This window comes from Dendrobium catenatum, unplaced genomic scaffold, assembly GCF_001605985.2.
Source record: "Dendrobium catenatum unplaced genomic scaffold, ASM160598v2 fragScaff_scaffold_842, whole genome shotgun sequence".
Lineage (NCBI taxonomy): Eukaryota > Viridiplantae > Streptophyta > Magnoliopsida > Asparagales > Orchidaceae > Dendrobium > Dendrobium catenatum.
In genome coordinates this window covers 70,954-83,986 of record NW_021319304.1, presented here as the reverse complement: position 1 = coordinate 83,986, position 13,033 = coordinate 70,954, and the positions used below count along the sequence as shown (strand labels likewise).

Here is a 13,033-nt window from a genome sequence, read left to right as displayed (position 1 = left end):
GATTAGTGCTACATATGATATGAGTTAGTTGTACTAATCTCAGCATAAACTTAAGAATATAAAGTCCATTCTAATGTAATTTATGTTAGGATATTTTTGCATAATTTTTTTTCGCTAATGAGTTCCTACGAGAAAAGGTTGGAGTCTCCAATGACAGATAAGATTAGAGAGAGCCATCTTAGATGAATTTTTCGCATAAAGTGTCATCCTTCCAATGACCCATTCAGGAGAGTAGATGCATTAGATCTATTCTATGTTAAGAGAGGTAGAAGTATACCAAAAAATACTTGGTTAAATATGTATGCTAAAATTGTTAAATATGTATGATAAAATATTAATTGAATTTTTAATATTAGAATTGAAGGGAAGCCACAAAGGATTCTTAAGTTTTACATTTGCTTATATTGTGAGCCCTGATTTTGTGTTTATATCTCCTTCTCTTTTCAATTGTAATTGCTAATCAAATTTCCATCTTATTCTTTCTGTTTTTTACATTAACACACATATTTTAACTTCTTTTATGAATGAAAGTCAATCATGTTAGAGACTACTAGAGGAAAAAGTGAAAATTTTGAATCATAAAGAATACATTTTAGAAGATAATCACTTTACTTTGGGAATTCTACATATATTTGATGAACTACAACAAATTTGAGATACCTAGTTGTAATCCATTACCATAATTATGCTGATAGCGGTAAAGAGATGTCGAGGGCAAATCAAATGCTAGTACTAGGCGTCAAATAAGGAATGACAATCCTTACATGCAAAACATATAAGCTTTATTCTGCAAAAGACTAACTTTAAAAACAAACATGAGAGATTCTTGTATAGAATGAGGAATTCAACTGCTCCTGTATTGATATTATTCATGAATAAATAACAATAATATGTTACTGCATACAACACAAACAACTCAATCATAAATTAGAAAAAGCTACAATTACCATATTCAACGTCGCAGAAACTTTGGAAGCATAGGACCGACCACATAAGTTGTACTACCAGTAATCTCTACACGAACAAGCACCTGCACTAAAATGATGAAATCTATTCCGATCCCTCACCACTATCTCCCTCTGATACACCTTTGAAACAAGCTTAAAGTAGGAATGACAATCCTTACACACTCTCAAATTCTTCACTATTCTTAAAGTCGATCCATGTGAAGTCTTCAGAAGCCCAAATGCAAGTGCTAATTTTTCACTATGATACATGAGTGAGCTTTCCTTTTCCTCTTCCTCTAAATCATAAGAAACCATATCAGTCTCAGCAACATAACCAGCCAACTTCAGCTCCCAATTCATACTAGTCACCATTTCATAAATGTCATGCATTCCATCCTTATCAAACTGGCTGGTGACAACAAATTCATACACAGTGCTGTTGATTTCAATGGAACTGCATCCAGGCAGCTTCGCAATCCCTCTTCTGCTCATCATCTCTCTAACCTTTCCAACCGCATTCCATCTCTGATCACGAACCAGCAAATTCGAGAGCAAGACATAATTTTCGCTGTTGTCGGGATCCAAATCAAGAAGCATTTGAACAGCAAGCTTGCCTAATTGGATATTCCCATGAATTCTGCAGGCAGTTAGTAGGGCCCTCCAAATAACAGCATCAGCTCTCAAGCCTTTCATAGGCATTGTTTTGATGAGCTCATGAGCTTCATCCAATAGCCCGGCTCGGCCAAGAAGATCCACCATGGAACCATGGTGCTCTATCTTTGGCTGAAGGCCAAAATCTCTCTCCATGGCAATGAAATACCTTCTGCCATCCTCAACAAACCCTTGATGACAACAAGCACACAAAAGTGCTAAGAAAGTGACACTGTCAGGCTTGAAATTTTCTTTTATCATGGAATCAAACGCCTCAAATGCCATTTCTCCTCTCCCATTCATTGCCAATCCTGATATCAAAGCATTCCAGGAAAACACACTCTTTACTCTCATTTCTCGGAAGACTTTCATGGCTTCCTTCATCTCTCCACATTTCATGTACATGTCAATGAGAGCAGTGCCAACAAACACATTCATTCTTAGTCGATTCTGAACTACATAGTTATGAATCCATATCCCCTGATTAAGAGATCCCAAGTGAGCGCAAGCCGTTAGCGCACCGACTACTGTGACTTCACCTAGCTCATAGCCCAAAGAAATCATCTCACTGAACAACCTGTGTGCTTCTTTGAACTTCCTGTTGTGTACAAGACCGGTGATCATTGCATTCCAAGAAACTGAATTCCGATCAGGCATTTCACCGAAAATGCAGCATGCATCACTAACACGGGACAGTGAAGAATACATGGTGACAAGAGCGGTGGCCGAGAAGACATGTGAAGAGAATCCTAACTTGATCAGAGAACCATGAACCGATACGCCAAGGCTCGGGAGGTATAGCTGAGAGATTGACTTGAGGAGAGGAGGGAAGGTGAAGAGGTCAGGAGAAATGCCAAGTTTGGGCATGTGGGTGAAGACCAAGGTGGATTCAAGGTGGCGGTGCGAGTTGGTGTAGGATCTAATGAGAGAATTGAAGAGATTAGTGTCGAGAAGGTGGATGTATTGAGATAAGATTAAGAGGAGGTTGGGTTGGGAAGATGATGAGAGCGAGAGGTCTATGAGTTTTCGGAAGGAGATCGGGGTGAGCTGTGAGTTGGTGACTACAGATTCGGAGAGGACTGAGATCATTTTTGGTTCAGTGGAGAGAGGGTTTTAAACATTTAGAAATGACGCCGTGTTGATTTGTTTTCGACGGTTGAACTGTTGAAGGAATTTAAGGATGTTCAGGGTTTTCCACCGGCAAATAATAAGTGTTTGCCGTTCTTCCTTCACCAACCTAGGGCCATTATTTACGGCATTTGAGGGGTGTGATGTTAATATTGATGTTGCACTCTTCATCTGTATTTATTTTTTTTAATTCAAAAATTAATTATTAATTTTAAAGATTCAAGTTTAGAATTTTTTTATTACTAATTAAAATAATAAATTAGAAATATCTTATTTGTTTAGAAATCTAAATATTTTTTACATAATTAATTAATTTAAGTTACAACATCAAGATATAAATCAAGATATTAACTAAATATTTATTTATTCATGACATATTAATATTCCAAATTATTTTATCGAGCAAAAAATATATATATTTTTTAATTATAATAGATTTAATTGAAAAATTCGATAAATAAAATTTATGATTAAAAATATATAAAATGAAATATGGGAAAAAAAATACTAGGAATATTCTGTGAAACCCTTATGTTTGAAAAAAAAAAAATTTTGTGTTGTTAGTACAGGACGAACCGTCTGTACGAATTGAAGAAATGTTGAAAATCTGTATGTTTAGTACGTACGAACTGCAGTACGAACAGAGAAAATATGCATGTTCGTTTGTACGAACCTTGAAGGGTCGGGACGAACCCAGACAGAGAGTTTCGTCCAGGGACGAAAAAATTGAAATTTATTCTCGTCTGGACGATTTGAGTCCAGAGAAGATCGTCCCGGGACGATCTTGCTTAATAAATATCTGAATAGTGTCGTTTTTTAAGAGAGAGAGTCCAGGAGAGAAAATAGTGGAAAGAGGAAGAAAAGTGAATTTTTGGGCGACTTCCATCCGTTTTCGTCCGTCGCTGTAGTTGGGAAAGTTGATCGACTCGAGGTAAGGCATATTCCGCCTTTCTCAATTTTCAGAAACGAGAATTTTGACGACTTTTCTGTCTCGATTTTTGTTCTTCTTAGCGAATTTCTGATATTATTTTGTTCTGACAAAGGTTTTACCACGTAACTTTTGGTATGTTTTTGAGATTATAATTATGCACATTTTGAGTATTTTCTGGAAGATTTTTACCGGATATTTTGAATTCTGCGGCGTTTTAATTGAATTTGTAAGTTATCAGGATGTTGAAAAATGTTATATCAGTACAGTAAAAGTCTTATAATGTTGTTGTGGATATTCTGTGATAATTTGGTAAATTTCTGGATCTGTAAATTTTATGTAAATTTCGTATACAGCCGTTATGCCGCTGAATTTTCGTACGAACTCTGATTTTTTTGAATTGATTCATTGAATGAATTGAAGTGTTTGTATGCTATCAGAAGGGAGTTATAAGGGGCCAGGATCCTTTGAGATTCTGTTTGTGTCAGGGAAATCTGAAATGAGCTCTGAAATCTGAAAATAAGTTATGTTCCGGAATTCCGAATATCTGTTCTGGTGCTATAAGCACAAAAGGAGACATAAGAGGCCAGAATCCGTTGAGATTCTGTCAGTGTCTGGGAAGGGAGGCATAAGGGGCGAGAATCCGTTGAGATTTTGTCAGTGTCAGGGAATGTGATACGAATGATCTGATATGAATGTGATTTTATCTGATTTCTGATTTCTGTACGATTCTGGTTATTCCGTACGTTTCTGTCTGCTCTGTGATATGAAAGCTTTATGATATTTGTTCTGAACTCTGATTTGAAATGACTTCAGTTTTCTGTATCAGTTGTTTGATTTATGTTGATCAAGTATCTGTTCTATGATTTCTGTACGGCTATTTTCTGATGTATTTTCTGATGTGAATTTCTGACTATTTTGATTGGTGAGTGATGTATTGCTGAGCTGTTAGCTCATCCTTGTTTTCTATGTGGTATTCAGGTTCTGGGAAAGGGAATGAGGTCTTGGACTAGAAGTTCTGTGTCTGATCAGAGATTAGGTATTTTGTACTTTTGATTTTTGTACAGTCATGGCTTATCTGTTTTGTTCTATTTTTTTCTTTCTGTCTGTAAGTCATGTACTGTATTTGTATATGATTATTTTGATGAAGGAAAAGATAGACGAACTGTTCTGTATTTGGATGTTTATAGCAGCTTTGTGTTTTTCTGTCTATTTAATATTTGAAAGAAAGTCTGAAGCAAATTCCAAAACTAGATCATGGATTTCAAGTTTAAGTTGTGTCGCGGCCCGATGCGAGCGGGATTTGTCCCGGTCGGGTTGGGTCGTGACATATTCTTTTATTGGTATTAAAAAATAGAGTTTGGTTGGAGACAAGTTACTACATTTTGATATATTATTGTATTTTAGAATGAAAAATGAGTTTTTAGATTTGAGATGCCCTAAAGATGTTTTCGGGCTGATAAACCCACAATGGGATGTTTCTCGGGAATTTTTATTACATCCGGTGTCCTAACGTAGCTCTACGTTCAGACGCAAGTAAAATAGTGCCACGTGCTCCTACTCTTTATTGTGCGGCCCGACGACCAGACCTAGACACGGACCCGGTATTGCTATGTATTGGCTGATTTGTGCAGACCGGGATATTGCTAGGTATTGCTCGGTATTGCTAGGTATTGGTATAGGTATTGACTGGTATTGCTAGGTATTGATCTTGATAGAGCGGTATTTCTCATTATTGTCAAGCAATACCTAGCAATACCGAGCTATACCTAACAATACTGGGTTCCGGTCCAGGTCAGGTCATCGGGCCACGTTTTTATTACATTCGGTGTCCTGACGTAGCTCTACATTCGGACGCCAGTAAAATGGTGTCACGTGCTCCTACTCTTTACTACGCTGCCCGATGACCCGACTCAGACACGGTATTACTATGTATTGACTGATTTGTGCAAAGCGGGATATTGCTAGGTATTGCTAGGTATTGGTATAGGTATTGACTGGTATTGCTAGGTATTGGTCTTGATAGAGTTGTATTTCTCATTATTGTCAAGCAATACCTAGCAATACCGAGCAATACCTAGCAATACACGAACATAGCAATACTGGGTTCCGGTCCAGGTCAGGCCACGCGGTAAAGAGTAGGAGCACGTGGAGACATGTTATTGACGTCCGAACGTAGAGCTACGTCAGGACACTGGACGTAATAAAAATTCGTTTCTCGGAGGCACGCTTACAGAAGCCTAGTGTTTGTTACTTATGGTATAAATATCTGATTGATAGGTTATATATAGAAATAAAGAGGAGGGGATGGAGTGATGGACATTTCTATTCGTAGGAGAAGGGTCATCATTTTCCTCCCAATTATGCAATATATAATCTTCAATAAAATATGAAAATAACTGTCTTAAAAAAATTTTGTGATTATTCCTACGGAGAAGAGGGTCAACAAAAAGAAAAAAAATTCAAATAAAAATATTTGTCAAGTAAATTATTTTGATTATACAAGAAAATAAAATCATAAATTTAAGTTGAAGAAGAGTCATTAGAATTAAACAACGAAGAATAAATCTCATTAGAAAGAGCCTTAGCAAAAGCTGTTTAAAGAAGCGGAGACGAAGATGGTATACCAACATAAAACCACTGTACAATCATAAGAAGACATAAATTGTTAGCTGTAAAATATAAAATCACTTAAGGGAGCGTTTGATATCGAATTTGGCGTCAGTTTTAAGTAGAATTTAACATAAGTCAAGCCAAACGCTTTTCCACATGAGAGTAAATCGCATGAATTCGCAAATATGGGATTTTCAAATTTACAATATAAATCCCGGTAAATCGATCAGTGTAAATCCTTATCCCATGGTTCCGCGGATTTAACGTGATTTACAGTTGCTCAAAGTTCCTTCCCGCGGATCCCGTGTTGCGAAGCTCGCTCGAACTCCTTATCTAGATGGAAGACACAACTTCGCCCTCATCGCCTGCCCTAATCGGTTCGGTTGCATTCCCGCCGGATCCCCGCAGGTAGCCCCAACCACCGAAAGTTTTTTTTTTCTTATTCGTGTGCTTGACAATACCTAAAATAGCGATAAACTCAGCTCTTGGTACTATGCTGCCAATTGTTTTCATAATTTGAGACTGTAATTTCAAGATATGTAGTATGGAAATATTCACCAGCATATTGATGTAATTTAGTATTACTCAAATTTTATTATCCAATTATTTTAAATCCTGTAATATGTTGTCAAACAGCTTCTCAGGATTTAATATTTATCATATCAAACACTACTTTTCAAGATTTATCAGCCTGATTTACTAAATCCAGATTTACAGAATTTACTAAATCCCACTAAAGTTGAATCCAATCCAATACCAAGCACCCATTTATACAAAACCTAGTGAAGATCTGTATAAAAAAATCAGTAAGATGTGCATAAAAAATTATGAATGAGGATGACAATAAAGAAATGAGAAGAATATCACACCCCAAAATGTAAATAGAAGCGAGCGACGCTAAGGAGACTACAACAAGATAATAGAGTTTAGGTACAATAGCAACACAAAGCAAATAAAGCTAATGGAGAAGTAGGGTTGTGGAGCAAGATGATTGTGTAGGAGAGTCAGGCATGTGGTGAATTTAGGTTAAAGATTAGAGGTGTGGAAGGTTGGTGTAGTAGTAAATGAAGAGGTAGATAGAAAATGAAAGGCTTGATCACAAGGGAGGGGCAGCAGTTGCAGGATGCAAAACTAGATATGGATCCGGATGCAGAAATGAGTGGAGCAGATGCTCCAGTCGGCATCTGCTCCACTCATTTCTGCATCCGGATCACTTTATGTAACTGTCATGGGCATCTTAGTAAATTGCCATCATAACCGTTGGCTTATTTAAACAAATGTAATTTCACAACTTTGAGATCATGAAAATTACTGTTCATCTTCTTCCCTGTTGATCTTTCGCCTCAATGCTTGTTGAACCAGACGACATTCTGGGAACATACAACAAAATAAAACATGATTATTTATATATGAAAATCACTTCATTTTAAATATGTCTTATTATTTTTTTAAATAGTTTTTTAGTATAAAAATTTTTTAAATTAGAAATTTTTACAATAAAAAGTTATTTAAAAAGCAGTAAAAAAATAGTCCCAAATAAAACTTAAATTATTGTCCCCAATAGCAAAAAAAATAACTAGAAAACAACAACAAAAAAATATGATTATTGTCTTAATAGCAAAGCAGTTAAAAAATTGTCCCCAATAAATTCTAATTATATAATATTTATAAAAGTTATATAACATAAAAAATGCATGATGTTTTTATCATATTAAAAAAACTAATATGTGAATTTTTATTATATTTAAATAACATGAAATTACATATATAAAGAAATTAAAAAATAATAAAAATATTAGCTTTAAAATATAAGAAACATTTATTGTATTTAGCCTTGCATACTATAAGCCTAAAAGGGATGTATTGGGCCCCGATGATGTGGCATGTCTGAATTTGCCTCCGAACACATTAGGATTTTGCACAGAATAATTTTCCCCCAAACGGAGCTTAAGTGTGACATTTTTTTATTCTCTTATGCGCTCCTCCTTTGAAAGATGTAATCTCCGCTTGCAAGTTTAGTACATTTTAAAAAGGAAGATCCTAAATTAGACAACCCTAACAACTTTGTTAAAATCATGACAAATGGCATTTAAAAATTCTATTTACATGTGGGATCAATAAATCTTTGACCTAAATTTTTTATTTAAAAATGAAGACATTCATCATTATTTTTGTAGATATTTGTTTCAAAATTTAAAACAAAAAAAAAATTCGTTTTTTTTTATTACATTCATAAAAATTCTAAAGACAAAATAATAAATTTTAAAAAGATGTCTATATGCAATATAATAAATTTTATACTATTTTTTAAACGATATTAGTCCCAAAGCATGACAATTTTAAAATAATTCTGATGATACTATGTCGGGACATCTAGCAAATTTATTCTTTAATTATTAAAGCCAACTCTTCAGCTTGAGATTATTATGTAAGGAGCCCAAGTCATAGATTTTCGTCCGTATTCCAATCACGTGCAACCACATAGATTTTTTTTTCTCTCTTGCACACAAGAGATTATTATGTGCGGAGTCCGGACACAGAAAACCGTTCGGTTCTGTGACTGTGAACAATGAAAGCGTAGTAAAAGCATAGTGATAAACATTAAAGCGCAGTAGTGAACAATTACTATCCTTCTTTTCTTCACAATCACAAAACCGACTACTTTTCTATGTGGACTCCGCACATAATAATTTCTCATTGTACGCACACTGAACACAGAGAAAAAAAATCACGTGGCTCCGCCTAATTGGAATTCAAACACATAATAAGCTTGAAAAAAGTGTCAGTCTAAAGATTTTTTTTTTTATTATTACAATTCCATTCAGCAGTGCAAAGTATTCATGCATGTAATTTTTTTTAATATTATTTTTTTAGTGATCGGCGACTTTCACAAATATAATTTAATGAAATAAAAACCAACCACAATGACGTATCAAGTCTAAAGATTTTTTTTTTTTATCGTTACAATTCCATTCAGCAGTGCAAAGTATTCATGCATGTAATTTTTTTTTAATATTATTTTTTTAGTGTTCGGCGACTTTCACAAATATAATTTAATGAAATAAAAACCAACCACAATTTAGTATAGCCCACTTTGGTTGTGGGTTCTCATTTGCCTTCTTCTTCATATTCTTTAAGAATTTTCTCAATAAACATTTTTCTTTTTCTTTTTTTCTTTTAAATCTTGACATGATTATCATTAAACTTTGAAATTATAATTACTTTTATGTAATCATAAAAAAATAGTCAAGTACTTTTATTTATATTAGCTTCATCTAAAATTGCAAAACATGCAAAAATTAGCAAGTTTTATTTTTAATAATTTTTAAATTCTTATGGCTTTATTGTATTATGCATAAATATATAGATTTGTTAATATGTTTGAAATATTAAGGGGTTGTTTTTATATAGCAAAATAATTAGAAAACATGCATTTTAGAATTATCTGATTACTTTATTTAATTGAATGCAAATCAATTTCTTGAAAAATATTATTTTTATATTCATTATGATATATTTCAAATGCTTTGAAATACGATAAGAGGTTGCTAAGGTGGTTGGTAATGATCGGCAGTGGTGAGTTATTGCCGATAGTGATCGAAGGAAGCTACGAGCAATGTCGATAGGTTAGCAGATGGAAAACGACGCCCAAAGGTAAAGGTGGTTGACTGACAAAAGCAGCTAGCTGCTGGCTTCTGGCTGACACGAATGGAGAAGGTAAGGTGAGCTCACCATTATGAGTATTCTCTAAATTTGAAATGCCTTATTTTGGTGAATTTCAAATTCATCAAAAATATGTTTTTATGACTTTCTAAAACTGCTATTTAGTACAAAAATTTCTTAAACAAAAAAATTGTGAACTAAAAATCTATTTTAAGAAGCAGTAAAAAAACTATCCCCAATAAAACCTTAATATAAAATCCATATATTTTAAAATTTGATTAAGTTTAAATAGCACTGCTTTATTTTCCTAATTATGATTCATATGAAATCATAACCCACAAAATAACCTCAACGCTAGCAATAGATGCAATTCAGCCATTTTTTTAAACGACTGAATATTCTATAGATAATCAAAATAATTAATTTATTTTTATAATAATGATTTAATTGTTATCTTATGGCAAGAAAATCATTTTAAATTTTATATAAATCTTTTTTGACATAATTATTTATACTTATGATATTATTTTAAAAAAATTATATAAAATTATTTCGTTTAGGTGAGCGGCTTAGTCCGGTCAAAGTCAATGGTCAAATATGAAAAGTTGGGATTATGCGCTGTGTTCATCTAAAGTTCGCAAAATTTTATTATTATTATTATTATTTTTCGATATATAACCTATCTCTTACTTTTCAAATGAAAGCGAGCAACTTGATATGTAATTTTGCTTTCATTTCTTCTAAAATATTGATTAAAAAAATCTCTCTTAGGCTTTGTTTAAGTGGGCTTCTTAATGCGCTTCTAAATCGCAACCACTATTCTTATTTGATCATTATTTTTTTGTTGCTTTTAAAAAAAACTTTATACTTGAAAGTTATTTTATAAAACAACTTTAAAAATTTATTTTCTCTACAACATTTTTACAGAAGAATGAAAAAGTTATCGGAAACGAAACTTTAGTCATCAAAATTAAAGGGATATATTATTTCCAGTAATTTTATATCGTTAATTAACAATCAAATAAATCAATTATTTTTAAAAGAATCAATATAGATTTTAAAAATCTTTAAATTTATGCTGTAAAAAATATAATTGATGATAGCATATACAACACTCATACAACAACAACATCATCATCAAACCTTTATCATAGTATGTTGGATCGAAAACTTGATTCCTTTTTCGTCACTTTCATGTTAAGAGTCATACTCTTTTTTAAATCTAATAAAGAAATGTTATTTCTAATGGAGTGTGGTCACGTGCGGGAGCGGCAATGTGGGCGTAGGGTCGAGTGAGCGCACGAGCGCGAGCAGGCATGAACGCTGCGTGCGGACGCAACATCGTTGCAGGCCAAACCCAAGCGCATGATCGCTACGGCCGAACCTGAACTCGGGTCATTTTTGGGTTGATTTTGAGTTTCCGGGTCAACCTAAAATTGTGCCTATTTTGGAAATCGATCATAACCCAAACCCGACCCGTCTGTTAAACTCCCGACCCTAATCTAGAATTTTTTGGGTCGGATTTGAATCTTGTCAAATTTTGACACCCCTATATGTATATGTTCCTTCTATATCTTGTCTCTAAGAGTAAAGTCACTCATCCACCTGAGCATTCTCAACTGCTTCTCTTTTAATGGACAACATTATGCACAATAAAAGCATTATATATATCACCACCATCTTATAGAATTTGTAAGTTTGAGGGGGACTTTTCTATCACATAATGAGCTCGATGCATTCCTCCACTTCAACTATCCAACTTGAATTATACTAACAACATACACATATATTTCATAATTACTTTGAACAATAGAACCAATATATCTATAATGTGTAGTCTTATTATTGACTTGTTCGCCCAAAGTCATAATCCCCCCACTAGATCTATTACGTCCTGGAGTATTCACTTCGGTAGATAAAAATAAAGTTTAACGTCTTAGCTTTGTACGAAGATCCAGTATAACTACAGATAAAAAAATAGGGTGCAGCATTAATATGACATCAAGATTTTTATGTGGAAAACTCCTAAGAAGGTGGGAAAATCACGGGGCCTAGCCCAATTTGAATGAATACGTACAATATTATTTGCAGTCTATTACAATTGACGCCCTTCCTAATGGGAAAGGCCTTGGCTTGATGTACATCATATGAAGTACATTACATAATGAGAATACAAAGAGTCACTGTTGATATATTTGCTTGACCGGAAGGGTCATAGTTGGTACATGGGCGACGAAGGTCGGAAGGACTGTATTCAGTGGGTGACGATAGAGGTTGGAAGGATGACGTCAGGTAGAAGTCCAACAATGGACATAAATTTAGCATCGAATAGAAGTCAAACGAATATCTGGCGACGGGTAGAAGTCTAATGACAGGTAGAAGTCTGCGAAATTTTGATGACAGGCGGAAGTCCAGCATTGGGTAGGAATCCAGTGACATGCGGAAGTCTGGTGTTGGATAGGAGTCTGACAATGGGTGCAAGTCCGACGTTAGGTAGAAGTCTGTCGATGGATAGAAGTCTGGTGTCGGATAGAAGCCGGCGAAAGTTCGACAATGTGTAAAAGTCTGACATCGGGTAGAAGTCCTACACCAGTCTGCGGTCGGGCAGAACTCTGGCGTTAGATGGCATTCAGGCAAAACTCCGACGTCGGTAGGATGCCGAGTGAAAGTCCAGCGGTGCTTGAGGAGGAGTCTCCTCCTTCTCTTCCATGCTTCATTTTCTTCTCTTCTTGCTTTAGCCTCCTTTTTCTCCCCGTTGGGGTCCCCTTCTATGAGAAATGAGGGGTATATTTATAGTTTTCTGAGGGTGGCATGACCAGTAAATAGGAGAAAGATCAGGGGCAAGTTGGGAGTGATTTGGATGGACGACCGATGTTGAATCTCTTGATCATGGACCGTTTATCAAACATTTGTAGGCTCTAATAATATCAGAATTTGATGATCTTGGGCTCATTAGATACATCTCGTCGAGCCGCTCCATTCGACTATAATCATGCCACATTTGGAAACTGTTTGTTAATCCAATTTATGGTTTGAACCTTCCGAATGTGTTTTGGGTCTTTGATTTGGACTAATTTGAGCTCGGATTGAGTTGAATTTTGGT

At 34.7% G+C, this 13,033-nt stretch overlaps 1 protein-coding gene across 1 annotated transcript; it reads right to left on the bottom strand.

Annotated features, from left to right (window-relative positions):
• Positions 1–829: 829 nt before the first annotated feature.
• LOC110098116 (pentatricopeptide repeat-containing protein At1g08070, chloroplastic) lies at positions 830–2,855 on the bottom strand. Its single transcript, XM_020824835.2, has one exon. The coding sequence runs from the start codon at positions 2,685–2,687 to the stop codon at positions 1,002–1,004; it is 1,686 nt and encodes a 561-aa protein (XP_020680494.2). The 5' UTR covers positions 2,688–2,855; the 3' UTR covers positions 830–1,001.
• Between the last annotated feature and the right edge of the window lie 10,178 nt (positions 2,856–13,033).